We start from the raw sequence: 19,267 nt of genomic DNA on the forward strand, positions 1-19,267 counted from the left end.
ATTGTGTTACAGTACACTCATACATATAACAGGTTACTGTAGTATAATTTTTAAAATTTTTACAACTAGCAATTCGGGTAATGCAATGGCTTTATGCTTTGATACTAAAATATAACATTTTTTTACAATTAGAAGCCCGGATACTGATGCTCAGGATTGGACAAGATTTGATGAGCATTTTTATATATATTATAGAAGTTATATCTAAGTCTGCCTCACATGATTTCAATATAGTTATGGTCACAAACTTTAACCATCTCACCAACACGCCATTAATTTGTTGTCACTTTCAACTTCTAAGCTGCTTGGCCAAAATGGTCAAATATTAAGGGCCACACTTAAAAAATGACTAGCTCTTAGTCTTTGTGTGAAAAGAAGAGAAACAGGATCCACTCACACATGACCTGATTTAATTAAAAACATTAGAAACCAACTTGCAAGGTATATATTTTAATTAAAATCCCGAAGTACACGTTGCAAATTACAAAATATGAAGTCAATTAAATTACTAAATTATCAAGTTTTGGCGAACACTGTCTTGTAAAACAAAAATAAACTATGGAAGGATGGAGAAAAAAACCTGCAAATTTAATATGAACAAAGATAAAGTGAAAGGATGGAGCAAAGAACCTGCAAAGACATATCACAATCTGATAGAGAACCTTTAATTCCCTCTCTCTCCTCAAGGCTAAAACTCACTCATCAAAGAAAAAATCTTGTACTTTGTACCCATAGCAATTCTTAAAATCTTCTTGTGCTCCTATTTATTGAGTGATGCCCCCCACCCCCTCTGTCTCTCTGTCTCTCAACCAGAATAAACACGTCTCAAAACCAAAAATAACAATATAACGAAAATAACAACAACAACAAATAGAACAAGCACAACAGTTTATAACAATGACCTCTTTCTGACAAACTTACAACCATTAAGTTGCTCATTAGTAACAAGAACCAATGCCATGGTCCTTTTTTTTTTCTTTTTTTCTTTCCTCTGGAAGACAAGAATGGTTATTGACCACCCAAGGGTGTGGTTCAACCATAGGAAGTCATTGTTGCCCCATCGCATTTGCTTGCAAGAGTTGTGAGATTTGAGTTGTTACACAATTCATTACTCTAGTAATATTCATATTATTATTCATTGTCATCACAGAGGGTAGGTCAATAAGTTCATAAAATATATATATATATATATATATATATATATATATATATTTAGTTAAAAAAAATAAAACATAAATAAAAAAATAAAAAAAGAAAGAAGAAGAAGAAGAATGATTGATGTTGTCACTTTCAACTTCAAAAGCTGGTAGGTGAAAACAATCAAAAAGAAGGGCCACACGCATGAATGATTAATGTTTTCTTGACTTGTTTTTAGTCTTTGTAAAGTGACCAGAACAGAAACACGATCCACTCACAGCCTCACACAGTCACACATGACTTTTTTTTTTTTTTGGTAAACATCACAAGACCTGAATCACTTGCATCTTATTCTCAAAGAAGGGCAGCTAGAAATAGAACAGAGTCTGTCCTGTTCAGAGAACCAGTTGCATTGAACTAGTTGCATTCATAAGAGATGTATGCACACATAAAACACACATGATAAGTTCTACTGTGAATGATTGTGTACCATAGGTGCACCAAGTTAGTATTATTGAAGTAATTACTAATTAGGTACTCAACCCCACCTTCCATTCCCCCACTAACACTAATTATTAAAAGAAAAAAAAATACTCAAGTCAATGCAAAATTTATTGCAACTGACCATTTTTTTTATAATCCAGTTATTTATAATAATGGAGAGAATGGTTTAAATTTGATTTTCTAATAAAAGACGACAGATTGTTATCCTACTAAGTTACACATATCTTGGCTACAAATCTCTCATTGGTCACCGCAGTTGACATCTTTGTTCATGGGGTTGTTAAAATTAATAGCCCTTGGTAAAAGTTTGCACCTAGGAAAATATATTGAGAAATATGAATAAACAAATCCGATATCTTTAAGAAGTTGTATATGAATAGCTTGAAGAAGGAAAATGTTAGGATTACAATTTTTGTCATAATTTTTGTTACAATTTGTTCATGAGAAAAGTCGTGAGCAGTCAAGTAAAAGTGGTGGATTCACGTAAGTCTACAATTCCACAACTCACAACTTGGTACATTTTAATTGATTTCAATAATTATTTGATACATTCATTCTAACTCATAACAAGTTAAAAAAATAAAACAATAACTTATGATTTCAGCTGTATTGGATTTCAATTGGCTCAATATTTGTGAAAATAACACACACACACACACACACACACACACACATATATATATATATATATATATATATATATATATATATATATATATATATATATATATATATTCTTTTAAAAAAATTAGCTATTATTCTTCCTTTTTTTTTTTTTTTTCCTTTTTTAGTATAAGTTTGGGATTTTTGTTTTTGGTTTAATGGAGACTTGAAACGTTAAAAAAAAAATTAGGATAAGTGGGGGCCTAAGGCCTAGGCGTTGAGCCGGCCCTAGTACCGATAGGGAGTGCTGAACGTTAGGTTTGAATTCTTGCGGGACCACAACAGAAACATTAGCCTTCCATTTCTTCCTATGGGGTAGGAAGTGGATCATTGGTATGAGGGTTGGACCTGGTTAAGCTTAAGTCGCCATATTTAATCTTCATGGACATTCTCTGTCCCGTAATTGGTCTGTCAAAACTTATTTTGTATAAACACACTTATCAGCAGAAGAATGAAATTATTGGTGTAATACAATCTGATGTTAAATTGAAAAGGGTATATATATCTCTTGTATTTGGGAACCAAGAGGATACAACTTTACTTTTGGGAAAATAAGAACTCTAGATCGGTGCTGAAATAAGGTTTGGACTTTGGAGCATCCAAAAGGTGAAGTACAAAAGTAAAACTCCTTAGAAAGGAAACAATAACACAAACTGAACAGATTGACAAAAATCAACACTTAATTTGCCAAACTTCCAACTAATATGATAATATTTCAGAAACAAAACTTAAATATGCTTGAACACAAAAGGCCTAAGGAAATTCATGACAGTTACCACAAGAACTATAATCCCAACAACAGTTGCAGTTCCTCTCCAAATATCCCGAAAATATACTGTTTTCAAGGATGCCATATTTTGATTCCACCAATTGCGGTAGTACCTATTAAGATCTTCAGCAACTTCATGGTAATAGGAATTTTTTTCCACAATTTCATGGCCAAGTTTGTTAACCATGTCGGCAACTGCTTTGTTGCTGCCTAAAGAGTTAACAATAATCCCTTCCTCAACAAGCAACTCTACGTCGTCTTTATTGTTGATAAGAAAATCCAATAGCAAGACATAATTGCATATGTAAGCTTCATTTGGATAATGACATTGCTCAAGGGCCATGAGATTTCGAAAAAGGTCTTCGGTTTTGTTATCTACCACAAAGTGTGGGACTACCAAGCGAGTTTGCATACGCTCCAGGAGTGAAATCTTTTTCAAGCAAGGTAAGCAATGCATGAGCCATGAGCAATTGAAGCATGGAAATATTTCCGAAAAGCTATTACCCTTTTGGATTTGTACGTTAAGCAAGCTTCTCTCTTCTTTACGAGTTTGGAATATCAATCCCGCCATCTCCAGTTTTGTTGCACTATGTCGATGTTCAATAGGATTCCCAATATTCTGGTGATCAGGTGGACGGAAGAAATGTCTCTGCAAATCAGTGAAATGTTTTACTTCCTTCTTGGGGCATTCCTCCTGGCTGGGAAAAACTTCAAAAAAGTAATTACAAGCAAGCCTAAAAAAGGAATTAGGAGTGCCATTGAAATGTTGAAATAACAAGTCAAGGATAAAAAAAGGAAGCTGATTCTCGAGTAATATCAAATCTTGCGTTATGCCATCCTTTAACCATGGTTTACTTAATATATAATCATCATTTTCTCTATCCGCATCGCTCCTACAGAAGAGCTCAATGATAAAGATAGAATCCAGCAAAATCATTTTTACCAAATCTTCTTTCTTTTCGGGTAGAGAAATCTCTACTGCGTAACAGTCGCGGATCTTTTGTATGTTTTTTTTAACTATGCTTGCAAACTCCTTCTGGTCCTTGCAAGTCCGATCAAAGAATTCCTTGAAATAACTCATTTTCAGCTTCTGCATGTCCTTCAGTTCATCGTTGTCGTGATGAACAGGGCCTATTGAAACTAGCTTTGGAGTGTAGGCTTGTTCCTTGACCTTGCGAAGTCTTTTGGGGACCTTGTAGATGCAACACTCGGAGCCCCACTTAGGCTCCTTGACTGTAATGTCAATGATAATCTCTTCGCATTGAGGACCTTTTTCTTGTGAAGTATCAGTTGCACCGTTAGGCGTGGCCATATTTTCCTAGTGGCAAACAACAATCATTAGCACTAGAAAACTTACTCCAGTATTTATTCCAAGAGGCACCATTTGAAGCCATTTCAAATAGACATGAATGAGATTATGTTTTCTAGATCAAATAGTTTAGAGAGTACGTGTCAAGTAATTTAAAATCTTATATAATATATAAAAGAAAAAACCTTGAGAAAATTTAATCAAGAATTCAAATTAGATTATAATTGCACTCCAATTTTGTATCAAGTGTCATACTGATTTTTTTATTATTTAATTGTGTGTCAATTATGTTTAAATGCAAATTAATGTATCTAAACTTAGAAAGTACAAAAAATACTTAATTATACTTCTATGTGATACTATCATTGTGTTCAGTCTATTATAAGCTAGTTTAAAATAATATGGTATTAGATATATCTTTAAGTTTATAAAATTTAAAATGAACTATGAAATTTATCCTGTTCCTCAAAAAAAAAAAAAAACCATGAAATTTATCCACTGCAAATGAAAGGGATCCAGCTTGCCCCCAATCATGTTTATATATCTTAACCATAATTTTTATTTAGTTTTTTTTTTCTTTTTTCATTTTTTAACTATATCATCATCTTCTGAAAACCAACTAAGACTAGAAAATAGTAGACAGTTGAATTAAAAGAATTAATTAACACACATTAAGAAATTGCTTTTTTTGGTTTTTTTTTTTTTTGCTTAATTTGAGACAAAGAAAGCTAAAAGCTATCTTATTATTATTATTTTTTAAATGAAAGTTAGATCATTTAAAATAAAACTAAGACAAAAAGTTGCATTGGATTCACAAACAGTATATAAAAAAAATAAGCAGAAAATTAGCTTATAATCATTCTTCAAACACACACGAGACATTTATTAGTGATAGTGACGTTATTACAAGGTGACGACACATGAAGAAGGTGACGGAAGTTCACTTACATATTGAATGCACGTCAAGAAGCTGACGACAATACGCTGTCCGTCAACTACTGTCATTAACACCTCTTTAGCCTTCATAGCCATGCCCCTTACGCAGCAACGTTAGGGTGACGGATCACGTGGACGAGTCAGGGGTGACGACCTTGACTGTAAGGTCTGGCTGATGTCCTTGGCTGACGGACCACGTTGGCGTACGTAAGCTGACGACAGTATAGGAGTTACGCGTGGGCTGACGACCTTGGCAGGTGAAGGCTGAAGGAATAATCCAACTTTCATTTTTAGCCTATCTGGACCTCTGCTTATGTGAATATAAGGAAAGTCCTTGCGCTACGCGTTCGACTTAGCTAAGGTGATTCCTATAAGGAAAGGGCTCAACACAATAGGCAAAGATCCGCGAATTACTCTTTTAAAAAGGAAAGTACATCTTCACCTGGGCGCAAATTTCGGCCACACACCACTATATATACCCCAAGACCCTCATGACCCAAAGGTACGCACAATTACCTCAACTCTGGCACTCTAGGGTTGTTTAAAAGATTCTAACTTGATCGTCGGAGGGTCTTTGGCCGGCACCACACCGGTGCTCTCTGTCGATCACCTACTTTTTTTTCCTTCGCAGGTATTGCTTCAAATCGGGAGAGTACTAGCAGCTTACTGTTGATCTTTTAGGCATCATCAGTTGGCGCCGTCTGTGGGAAAGGCGACAAGCATTTAGCCTTGTTCTATCCCTGAGACAAAAAGTTGTATGGTACTCACTCGATCGATGGCAACAGTCAACAACCAAGGCGACGAACCGCATGCCACAGCGCTAGAAAGGCAAGTTCAGACGCTGGCTGCCGCTGTCGAGCGCCTTACTAAACAGAACCACGACTTAGAAGAGCAACTACGGCAGATGACGGCGCACCAAAGTGCGCCGGGGGAGGACCAGGAAGTAGCGAGCCCGGAGGGGAGGAATGCCGTCAGGCCTGAAGGTAGTACTGCACCGACAAGGCTAGAGCGGCCGGAGACAAACCCGCCATCCGCCTCGGACTCCCTGCCACCTCATATCACAGCCGAGATGCAGGAGATGAGGGAGCGCATGGATGCAATGATGAACGCACTTAAGGGACGGGTATCCAGCAATCTGGACGACCTAGTCCATAGAACGGATTCACCATTCACAGCGTTGGTGAACTCATACCCCGTCCCTTCAAAGTTTAAAATGCCCCATGTGGAAAACTATGACGGATCCAAGGACCCGCTGGACCACCTGGAGTCTTTCAGAACACTAATGCATCTTCAGGGTGTACCGGACGAAATCATGTGCAGGGCTTTCCTCACCACCTTGAAAGGGCCCGCGAGGGATTGGTACAGCAGGTTGACGCCTAATTCCATCGGCACTTTTAAGGAATTAGGTGCACAGTTTGTATCGCACTTCATTGGAAGTCACCGACGCAAGAGGTCTATTGCATGTATACTGGGAATTAAACAACGAGAAGGTGAGACATTAAGGTCTTACATAGCCCGCTTTAACAAGGAATCCCTCTCGATAGACGAGGCAGACGACAAGACACTTGTGGCGGCGTTCATGAACGGGTTACAAGAGGGTAAGTTCTTGTTCTCTCTATGCAAGAACGACCCAAAGACTATGTCCGACGTATACTACAGGGCGACGAAGTATATGAACGCGGAGGATGCCTTGCTGGCCAGGGACGACTACAAACCCAGAAAAGGGAGAGACGGGAAGATACGAAACCCGATAATGGACAAAAGAGGGGAGAACCGGAGAGGGACGAGATGATCGACGACCTAAGCCGCCTACAGGAAGGTACACGAACTTCACTCCCCTGAATACGCCCATCGACCAGGTATTGATGCAGATTAAAGACGAGGAAAACTTGGCCTTCCCTGGAAAACTGAAGGGAGATCCCAACAGGAGACCAAGGGATAAATACTGCCGATTTCATCAAGACCACGGCCATGACACCGCCGATTGCTACGACCTGAAACAGCAAATAGAAGCCCTCATTAGGCGAGGGAGGTTACAAAGGTTCGTCACCAAAGAGAGGGCGAACCCGCCACAAAATCAAGCCCCTCGGCAAGATAATGATCGCCCCAGGCAACCAATAAGAGACATAAGGATGATTGTAGGAGGCACCGCGAGGGCCAGACCTTCCAAGAAAGCCCGAAAGGCATACATCAGAACGATCCAGAATGTCCAGTCGGCAAGTCCTGCGCTTGGAAGGTCACGGATTGGAAATCCCCCCATTGAATTCTCGGAAGCAGACGCCCAGCGCCTTCACCATCCCCACGACGACGCTTTGGTCGTCACCATACGGGCAGGAGACTATAACATACACCGAGTTCTCGTAGACAACGGTAGTTCAGCAGACATCCTTTACTATCCTGCTTTTCAACAGATGCGAATTGAAAGGGAGCGACTAATTCCGGTTAATGCCCCACTCATTGGCTTTGGAGGGGCGAGAGTACATCCACTTGGCACTGTCACTTTAGCGGTAACCGTTGGAGACTACCCACAGCAGGTCACCAGGTACATAACTTTCCTGGTAGTCGATTGCTCGTCGGCCTACAATGCCATCATAGGACGTCCAACCCTTAACTCATGGAAAGCCGTAACCTCGACATACCATTTGATGATAAAATTCCCTACTGATCATGGAATTGGAGAATTGAGAGGAGATCAGGAATCCGCACGGGAATGTTACGTGGCCATGATGGAGATGGACAATCACATTCAAGCCATGAACATAGAAGAACGTCGGGTGGCGACAGAGCCCGTCGAGAGGCTCGAAGACGTACATCTCGACGAAGCCTACACGGAGCGAACAACAAAGGTCGGAACCCTGGCCGACCCGGCGGTACGCCAGAAGCTCGCAACTTTCTTGAAAGAAAACAAAGATGTGTTTGCATGGAGCCACGAAGACATGCCGGGAATCGACCCGTCGGTCATGGTGCACAGGTTGAACGTATCGCCATCTTTTCCGCCCGTCCGACAGAAGAAAAGAACCTTTGCCCAAGAAAGAGACCAAGCAATAGCGGAAGAAGTCCGCAAACTGCAAGAAGCCGGATTTATCAGGGAAGTGTATTACCCCGATTGGTTGGCGAACGTCGTAATGGTCAAAAAGAACAACGGGAAATGGAGGATGTGCGTTGACTTCACAGACTTGAACAAAGCATGCCCCAAAGATAGCTACCCCCTCCCGCGGGTCGACGTTCTGGTGGATTCTACGGCCAAGCATCAGTTGCTAAGCTTCATGGATGCGTTCTCCGGGTATAACCAGATCCGAATGGATGAGGCTGATCAAGAGAAGACTTCGTTCGTAACAAGCCAAGGCCTTTTTTGCTACAAGGTCATGCCCTTCGGCCTGAAAAACGCTGGCGCTACCTATCAGAGGCTCATGAACAAGATGTTTGCGCGGCAGATTGGAAGGAACGTCCAGGTGTATGTCGACGACATGCTAGTCAAAAGCCAAGAAGAAGAAGCTCATCTGGAGGATCTCAAGGAAACATTCGATACTCTTCGCTCCTACAACATGAAGCTCAACCCAAGCAAGTGTGCCTTTGGAGTGACGGCAGGAAAGTTCTTGGGATACATGGTATCCCAAAGAGGGATCGAGGCCAACCGGGACAAGATTCAGGCCATTATGGGGATGGCCCATCCTATTAATATCAAGGAAGTACAAAGCCTCAATGGTAGGATCGCCGCGCTCAGCAGGTTTGTGTCGAAGGCTGCAGACAGATGTCTACCCTTTTTCCGAACATTGAAAAAGTCCTTTGAATGGACTGCCGAGTGTCAACAAGCATTCGAAGATTTAAAGGCCTACCTCTCTTCCCCACCATTGCTAAGCCCCTCGCAACCAGGAGAAGAACTGTTCCTCTATCTGGCCATTTCCCCAGCAGCCGTCAGTGCGGCCTTAATTAGAGAAGACGATAAGGTCCAGCGACCCGTGTACTATGCGAGCAAGGCATTGCACGGCGCAGAAGAGAGATATCCCCCTATGGAGAAACTTGCCTTTGCTTTGGTTACAGCGGCCCGTAAGCTCAAGCCATATTTTCAAGCCCATACAATAGTCGTCCTAACTGACAAGCCTTTGCGGCGGGCAATGGGCAGCCCCGCGGCTGCCGGACGGATGGCGCTGTGGTCCGTAGAGCTAAGTGAATTTGATATACAATATCGCCCCCGCGTCGCCATCAAGGGACAAGCGGTGGCTGACTTCATTGCTGAGTTCACCAACGCGGAAAGCGAAGAGGAAAAGACTCCCCAATGGGGCATTTTCACTGACGGATCATCCAACAAGAAGGCTGGCGGGGTAGGGGTCGTGCTTAACTCTCCGGAAGGCGACGAGCTAAAATGCATGATTCGCCTCGACTTTCCTACAACTAACAATGAAGCTGAGTATGAAGCCCTGATAGCAGGTCTAGACCTTGCTCAAGTTGTAGGGGCCACGAATGTGGTTGTTCATTGCGACTCCCAAGTCGTCACAAGCCAGGTAAATGGCGAGTACGAGTGCAAGGGTGAAAGAATGAAGAGGTACTGGGAGCAAGCAAAAAAGAGGGTGGACGGACTGCAAGCCAAAATAATCCAAATTCCAAGAGGAGAAAACGAACATGCCGACCGACTTTCCAAAGCCGCATCTGCGGAAACTATGACCCCCATCGACGAGGTACTTTCTTTCATTCAGTCCTCACCATTAATTGACGTTGTCTGCATACAGGAAATTGGTTCCGAAAACAATTGGACCACGCCCTTGATCTCCTACCTAAAAGATGGCACGTTGCCTGATGAAAAGGAGGCCGCCAGGAAGTTGAAGGTCCGGTCTGCACGATTTGTCTTGATAAAGGACGTTCTCTACAAAAGGGGCTTTTCTCGACCATATCTAAGGTGCGTAGGCCCCGAAGAAGCAGACTATGTGATGAGAGAAGTACACGAGGGGATATGCGGCAACCACTCTGGATCACGGTCGTTGGTACAAAAGCTGATCCGGGCCGGGTACTATTGGCCAACAATGCAAAATGACGCCCAGGTTTATGTGAAAGCTTGCGACAAGTGTCAAAGGTTCAGCAACATCATTCGGCAACCGGCGGAAGAATTGACCCCCATAACTGCCCCATGGCCATTCGCCCAATGGGGGTTGGACATCATGGGACCATTCCCGATGGCAGCAAGGCAGCTGAAGTTCCTCGTCGTCGGCATCGATTACTTCACCAAATGGGTTGAAGCTGAAGCCTTAGCCACAATTACTGAAAAGAACATAAGGGGTTTTGTATGGAGAAACATTGTTTGCAGGTATGGGATCCCAAGAGTCTTAATCTCGGACAACGGTAAACAATTTGACAACGACTCCTTCCGAGCCTTCTGTTCAGAGTTAGGAATCAAGAACCATTATTCCTCCCCAGCCCATCCTCAAGCAAATGGACAAGTAGAAGTCACCAACCGATCCTTGCTTCGAATCATCAAGACTCGGCTCGAGGGGGCAAAGGGCGTATGGCCTGAGATGCTACCCAGCGTGTTGTGGGCATACAGAACGACAGTGCGAACCCCTACAGGAGAAACCCCTTTCCAGCTGACATACGGAAATGAAGCGGTCATTCCAGCCGAGATAGGACTCACAAGTTATAGGGTGGCCAATCACGACGAGGGAAGAAATGATCAAGAGCTTCGTTTACAGCTAGATCTAATTGACGAAGTAAGGGCGGTGGCTGAGCAGAGACTCGCGCGATACCAGGACCTCGTAAGCAAGCACTACAACTCCCGAGTCAAGCACCGAGACTTCAAAGTCGGAGATCTTGTTTTAAGGAAAGTAATGGGCGCAGCCAGAGATCCCACACAAGGAAAGCTTGGCCCGAACTGGGAGGGACCCTACAAGATCGTATCATGGCGAAGAAAGGGCACCTATCACCTAGAGACTCTTGACGGGCAGAAACTGCGACACCCATGGAACGCCGAGCACCTCAGAAAGTACTACCAGTAGAAGATAGCAAGCAGAACGTTACTCCTCCTAACCAGTTTACGATCCTTAATTATTTGTCTTAGCTTATTCTTGTCTACAGTATATTTTAAGCCTAAAGGGCTGAAAACTTATCTTTCCTATTTTTTGAACAAAATTTTACTTATGCATTCATCATAATAAGAGGAGGTTCATTCAGAAACGACTAGTGAATTTTTTGTCTTGAAGAAAACAACAGGTCCTCTACATCTAAATCCACAAAGTGGACGACATGCTTATAAGTCCACAAAGTGGACGACCTACATCTAAGTCCACAAAGTGGACGGCCTACATCTAAATCCACAAAGTGGACGACATGCTTATAAGTCCACAAAGTGGACGACCTACGTCTAAGTCCACAAAGTGGACGGCCTACATCTAAGTCCACAAAGTGGACGACATGCTTATAAGTCCACAAAGTGGACGACCTACGTCTAAGTCCACAAAGTGGACGGCCTACATCTAAGTCCACAAAGTGGACGACATACTTATAAGTCCACAAAGTGGACGACATGCTTATAAGTCCACAAAGTAGACGACCTACATCCAAGTCCACAAAGTGGACGACCTGCTTATAAGTCCACAAAGTGGACGGTCTGCCTCTAAGTCCACAAGGTGGACGATCTACATCTAAGTCCACAAAGTGGACGGCGTCGTAAATAAGTCCACAAAGTGGACAATCTTACACCTAAAATCCACAAAGTGGACGATCCCAATCTAAAGACAACAAGGTGGACGACCTCATTGCTATAAGGCCTTACCACCAAGCGCATAAGATGTACAAGGGCAATAAAATGCTGATGTGTTCCCTCTTGAGCTCGTCACCTTGCCATGAAGCAACAAGGTGACGGTATCATGTTCAAAATGACGGCGTTATGTTCAAAGTGACGGCGTTATGTTCATGATAACGGTGTTATGTTCAAAGTTAGCTGACGCCGTTAGGAAACTCCCCATGTAAGTGACGGAATGATAAAAACGACCCTGTTTTTATGAAAAAGAAGCTGACGCCGTCATCAATTCAAAAAATTGGATTGAATAAAAATACCGTCACCCATAAGCTGACGAGTTCATCATGGACAATTTTGACTTCATAAAAAAAACACACATGCTTGAAGCATAAAATGGCATTAAAATTAAAATGGGCAATGTCTTTACAAAAGCCCAGAAAAATGGGCGCCAAGTACTACAATTTCGTCTACAGTTCTTCAAAAAATATATTTAAAAAAAAAAAAAAAAAAAAAAAGAAGAAAACTTTAAGTTCTAGGGGAGCGTCAGTGTCCTCCATCGTCTTCGACATCAACAGGCTGGGCACATGAGAGAGAAGGGCTGGCGGCATTTGGGTCGCAATTATGAGGATTTGCCGGAGTCAGAGTGACGGAGTGGTCCGCTGCTGGCTGAGCTAGGACGACGCTGTTGACCCTCTGGCTGTTGGCGTCAGCTTCTTCAGGAACGGCGTCACCTGCAGGGGTCGACGGGATGGACTCATCCATTGAAATCCTTGACAAATCCAAGTCAGGATACGCCGATTTTACTTGCTTCAGGCAGTCCTCAAACCCGTCACCATAGTAGGCGGCACAAGCGTCTATGAAGGCTGACGAATCTTGAAACTCCTTCACAGCGTCATTCCTAGCCGTTTCCACTTGGACTAGGATGGACCTTAGCTCCTTTTCTGCCGCCACCTTGGCCTCCGTCTCCAGCTCCCGGCGACGGGTTTCCTCCGTCAGCTTCTCCTTATAGTCTCTCAGCTCCGTGCCCAAAATTTTGTTTGCCTCTTTGAACTGCGCTTGACCGTCAGCTAGGTACTTGACGCGCTCGTTCAGACGGGTGATCACCCCATACTTGGCAAAGCACCTATTCGACAAGGCCTTCACGCGAACCATAGCCTACATTAAAAAAGATAGAACAACGTCAGGATGATTAAGACTGGTCAGACACCAAAAGTAAAGTAAAAGGAGGCACATACCCTAGTGAGGTCAAAGAGGGCTGACGCCCCTATCTCGTCAGTGGTTTGCTCCGCACAAGGATCCGTCTCCTCATCCTTTAAAATTGATTCCGTCACCTCTACAGCATAATCCTTGTGGGTCAGCAGACGGCGTACGGATCCTTGGACAATGGGCCCTGACGAGGTCATCGGACCCTTGCCTGCCCCATGAGCAGGCCTAGGAGATGACGGCCTCCGGGATGACTGGTCCCTAGGAGTGGGGGCAACCTTCTTCCCCGGACGGTCTACCCTGCCGTCAGGTTTTCTCTTGGCCGCGGGCGTCTCAACGGGTCTGAGGGCTGACGGTGGGGTTAACTCGCCCCCAGCCTTCTCTTGCTGTTTTTTCTTAGCCGCAGCTGCAGCTCTGACCCTTTGCTTAGCTGACTCCATTTCTGCCAAGGATAAGGGTTAGAAAGAAACAACGTCAGGATAAAGACAAGAAGTTGAAGGACAACTCACGTCGGCGAGAATAGGCGTTCAATTTGCAAGCCTCCTCCGTCGGTTCAGGGCCACCACAATATAAGTGAAGGGTGTCTAACGTGATTAGATCCCGACACTTCCTCTCGTCCAAGGGAATGGCCGTCACTCGACGAATGAAATCCTCTTGCTCCGCGGTAATACGTGGACGGTTGTTAGCTGCAGTGAAAAGTGACGGGTTAAGACAGCAAATAAGTAGACGGAGCGAGAAGGGCCGACGGTATTAACCTGAATCTCTAACGTAAGCCCATGTGTTATCAAAACCATTGGGCATTGACTCCCACTCATCTTGACGACATACCCAATTTGTCCCTTCTACAAAGAAGTATCTGCCCTTCCACTTCCTATTGGAGTCGGGCATATCTGACACTAACTTCAACTCCTTATCCCTCACTGCAAAATGGTACACCCCTTTGGACGAGGAAATGTGCTGAGGACGATAACACCAAAAGAACTCGTCCAAGGTCAGCTGACGGTTCCCACCACTTAGACTACCCCACAAGACCTCGGCACCAATGAAGGTTCGCCAAGCATTGGGGGCAATCTGGCTGACAGAAATCCCTAGAAAGTTAGCCAGCTGACGGTGTAATGCCGTTAGAGGCAATCTCAGCCCTGCCGCGAACATGGCATCATACATGCCGACGTCCGCGGTTCGTCCTGAGTAGCACCTCTCACCCTCCTCAGGCAGACGGATGGGAATGTCGTCGGGTATTTGGTAACGGGACCGCAAAGTTTTGAAAACATTCTCCGACATCGTCGGGTGAAAATTGTTGACGGACCACTCGGAGGGTAAGATGAAGGGACGGTCATCACCAGAGGATCCCGAGGTGCTCACTGAGGCTTCCTCGTCACCGTCACTCTCACCCCCGTCACTGCAACTTTCCCTTCCACGAACCCCTTGGGCTTCGTCGGCTACCCCTTCTTCATCACCGTACACCTCACTTCCTCTAGAACTCTCTACTTCACCGTCAGAAGGAGTTGACGAGTCTCTTTCTGACGACCAGGATAGGCCCTCCGCGGGCTCACGACCTGATGGAAAAACTTCGTCGTAACCCGCTCCGTCGCGGATTGACGATGGATCACTCGGCGTCTCCCTAGACATCTGACTACCTACAAATGACCTACAAATGACGGGTTTTTCTAAGATCCTAGGCAGACGACTTCACTAAAGGGCGTCACTAGAAAAGGTAAAAAGGTAAAATAAAGAAAACTTACGTGTAGGAGGACGGTCTCAAGAAGGTGACGGTTGCACGATCGACGGTATGGTAAAACTGGCAGTGACGAATTTTTTCTCTCAAGATGAACAAGGCGAAAAAGTGGAAAAAAGGTAAATAGTGAGATATATATAGGAGAGAGGAGGCGCGAAAGACGAAGCGACACACTCGTCCAGACGCGGAGCCAATCTGCTTGTGACATGTGTCCCACCATTTAATGAACATGGCACAAACCACCATGCAAACACCATTTCCCCAGTGACACCAACTCCATGACCCGTCGCCCATGGCTGACGGGATAATGGAGTGGGGGGCAGCTGATAGTGACGTTATTACAAGGTGACGACACATGAAGAAGGTGACGGAAGTTCACTTACATATTGAATGCACGTCAAGAAGCTGACGACAATACGCTGTCCGTCAACTACTGTCATTAACACCTCTTTAGCCTTCATAGCCATGCCCCTTACGCAGCAACGTTAGGGTGACGGATCACGTGGACGAGTCAGGGGTGACGACCTTGACTGTAAGGTCTGGATGATGTCCTTGGCTGACGGACCACGTTGGCGTACGTAAGCTGACGACAGTATAGGAGTTACGCGTGGGCTGACGACCTTGGCAGGTGAAGGCTGAAGGAATAATCCAACTTTCATTTTTAGCCTATCTGGACCTCTGCTTATGTGAATATAAGGAAAGTCCTTGCGCTACGCGTTCGACTTAGCTAAGGTGATTCCTATAAGGAAAGGGCTCAACACAATAGGCAAAGATCCGCGAATTACTCTTTTAAAAAGGAAAGTACATCTTCACCTGGGCGCAAATTTCGGCCACACACCACTATATATACCCCAAGACCCTCATGACCCAAAGGTACGCACAATTACCTCAACTCCGGCACTCTAGGGTTGTTTAAAAGATTCTAACTTGATCGTCGGAGGGTCTTTGGCCGGCACCACACCGGTGCTCTCTGTCGATCACCTACTTTTTTTTTCCTTCGCAGGTATTGCTTCAAATCGGGAGAGTACTAGCAGCTTACTGTTGATCTTTTAGGCATCATCAATTAGCATAAATCATACATTAAACAAGAAAATATTTGTAAACTTAATACATAAAAACTTGTAATAACTTTAGCATTTTCCTTGTGCTTATACACAAATTTTAATGTAGGCATCACAATTGTCATATAACATTTTATGTGAAGACGGAATTCAAACCAATGTTCCGTATTCAAAGAGAAGAAATTTTATTAATTGTATTAACCAAAAATTTGTGTTTACAAATGAGCATTCACATTTAAACCTGTTGATGAATCACATACAAAAGATGCTCCCACCATTTTCAATTTTAGTGACGTAATTAAACAATTGATTTAAAATCCATCGAGTCAAGTTATGTTGCCAATTTGACTTAACTAAAAAAAGTATAGATTTGGAAGATAAATAGAAAGATAATACAACTTTCGTCACTTGAACTTTCGTCAAATCTAATTACACTGTTGAAATAGTTATGAATCAATCTATATAAAGACAAAATGGAAAGAAATAATGAAAAAGTTCTGCTTTGAGTAGGTTTTTTTTTTTTTTTTTTATTATTTAGAAACAAACATACAGGGAGGGACTGTTGAATGGTTAGAATCATTTTATAACAATGGTTAGAGCCATTGAATAATTTTTATAATATACAAAACGATGTAAAATATTTTTGATCAAACAATAAAAAAGTAATTATTTTTGGGAATTATTCTAGGTGTTTGTTTGTAAATTACTTATTTTTTTAGGTTATCTATATAGTGTTTGTCCAAATTCAGAGGTATAATTTTTGGTTACTTTTACCTTAAATATATTACAAAAAGTTAAAAATTAATTTATTTCAAAAGATATATTGATTAGATTATTTGCTAAAAAGTTAAGACAAAAAGTAGAAGGTAAAACTTTTTTCAACAATTCCCATACTTTTTTTCACAACTATTTAATGCTGTAGATTGTGATTGGTTACTTATCAAAATCTATTATTTTTTCTCTACTATTTATGATTAACCACATGAGGGTATTTGTGTCAAAAGTTATCACTAATTTTGTGATCTGAATTTTTGTATTTTATACAAAAATGCAAAATTTAAATAAATAAAAAAAAGTGGTTTGACTCAACTTCACATGGACTGCTTGTACTTTTTATTTGACATTATTATCATTATTTTTTTTTTGAAGACTTTCATTAATATTTTTAAGTTAAAAGATGCGATAATTTAGAATTATTATATTTTTTTATTTTCTTTTTAGAGTTTAAACTTTTGCTCTTATCTTTCACATTTATATTAATAAAGTGACCATTATGTCAAGAATGTGTTGTAAGTATAATTTGACATTTTTTTTTAGTGAAAACATAGAAATAATTTAGCATTATTGATCCTTCAATATATGTGAGAAGTTTTATTTTAAAGAAAAAAATTTAAATATTTTTTTTAAAACGAAAAAAACTTGTTTCGTAATAAGAAAAAGAAGGAGAGGAGATAATTGTGAGAAAGAAAAAAGTTTTTTTCGCTAAAACAAAAGATAGAAAATTGAGGGAATAAAATAAAATCCATTTTTATAGCTAAAACATTACAATTAAATCTTGATAAATACATTATAAAAATTTTACCAATTAGAAAAGTTTATCCCCCATAATAAGTTATTATACAAATAAAAATAAATTTTAACAAAGCAAAGAGATAAAAACAACACCAGAATAAGAACAGTATAGATCAACTAAAATGCCCAAAAACACTCGTAAAAAAAAAACTTGATATTTTCATGATTAGAAGAATTAAAGGGCACCGGTTTCAAACTTAAAACTTGGATCTCTCTTCCTATCCAAGGGAGTTCCCCTTAGGCCCTTACTGAGTTTGTCATAAATCTCAGCTCGTAGGAAACAAAAGTAAGTCTTGAACAAATTTGGTGGCTGTATGTGTTATTGGTTTATGAGTTTGGGTGAAGGTTTGTTGTGGTGGTCGACAATGTTGCAACAACATAGAAAGAGAATTGCATCGAGATTTGGAGAGAGACAAAAAAAAAAAAAAAAAAACAGAGCAAGAGTCTGGTAAGTTAGTGAAAATTTCCAATTCTCCCATAGAAAAGAATGAGTTCGAATCTACCAAATTAAAAGAGGAAATTAGTGTAATTAGTATAAAAATATTTAGAGACCCAACATGCAAGGTTATATTTTTTATTTAAAATCTCAAAGTTTATATGAACTCAATTAAATTAGTGAATGATCAGTTTTGGGATAAACTTTATCTTGAAGAACAAAAAGTAAAGTGGAAGGATGGACAAAAGTACCTGCAAATTTTTATCTTGAAAAGAATTCTTGTATTCTAAACTCCAAGGGACAGTAGTGTCAGCTAGAGATTATGCCTGACGAAGCAAGCTTTGCTAATTTGGATCTTTCACTTTCTCCCTGCAGTGCTCATCCCTAAAACTCAATTATAAAAGAAAATTATTGTGCACTTGATAGCACTACTTCTGAATATCTTATTGGGTTCCTATTTATAGAGTGATCTCTCTCTCTCTCTCTCTCTCTCTCTCTGAAAGCTAAGAATACGTCATGCTCTCTCTCTCTCTCTCTCTCTCTCTCTCTCTGTGTGAAAGCTAAGAATACGTCATGCTTATGATGAACATTAATCTAACAAGTCTACGGGAGTAATTTTTACCTAATAAAGCACCAAAACTTTGGTCCCAATTATAACATATGCATGGTATGATCTGGCTAGTAATTTATCAATTTCACGTGAAATCATCATTTAAACTTTTACATTAAAAAAATCATAACTTTTTTTTTACTGCTCATAATCTTTTGTGCGGACGGTTAGAGTCTGTTTGGTATCAATTTTAGCTTATAACTTATATATATATATATATATATATATATATATATATATATATATATATATATATACAACTTTTTAAAATCACGTTTTTTTTCAAATTTTCTCACTTTTTTCACTTTTTTTCAAGGTACAAATATAATTTAGTATATTTTCAATAAATTTTTTTTAGCAAAATACTAAATAAGATTTTTTTTTTTTTTCTTTTCAAATAGAACATTTAGTTATGACAAAAATTGTGATATTTTATATGATACTACAATTTTTAACTTTAGTCAATTTACAAACATCTCATAAACGGTTTTTTTTTTACCTCTTTCCAGATTTAAAGTTACAATTAAATATAAAAAACAGATATGGCAATCAAATTTTATGGAACGTTTATGAATAATATTTTTTAAAAGTTTTCTTTTATATTT

General features: G+C 40.9%; 1 protein-coding gene across 1 annotated transcript; it reads right to left on the reverse strand.

The window, feature by feature from the left end:
- Nucleotides 1-2,751: 2,751 nt before the first annotated feature.
- Nucleotides 2,752-18,473, reverse strand: LOC142614895 (UPF0481 protein At3g47200-like). Its single transcript, XM_075787535.1, has 2 exons — nt 18,304-18,473; nt 2,752-4,391 (listed from the first exon to the last, which is right to left on the reverse strand). Exon 2 carries the CDS (start codon nt 4,383-4,385, stop codon nt 3,033-3,035), a length of 1,353 nt encoding a protein of 450 aa, XP_075643650.1. The 5' UTR covers nt 4,386-4,391; nt 18,304-18,473; the 3' UTR covers nt 2,752-3,032.
- Between the last annotated feature and the right edge of the window lie 794 nt (nt 18,474-19,267).

The sequence above is a fragment of the Castanea sativa genome, chromosome 11 (assembly GCF_040712315.1).
Source record: "Castanea sativa cultivar Marrone di Chiusa Pesio chromosome 11, ASM4071231v1".
Classification (NCBI taxonomy): domain Eukaryota; kingdom Viridiplantae; phylum Streptophyta; class Magnoliopsida; order Fagales; family Fagaceae; genus Castanea; species Castanea sativa.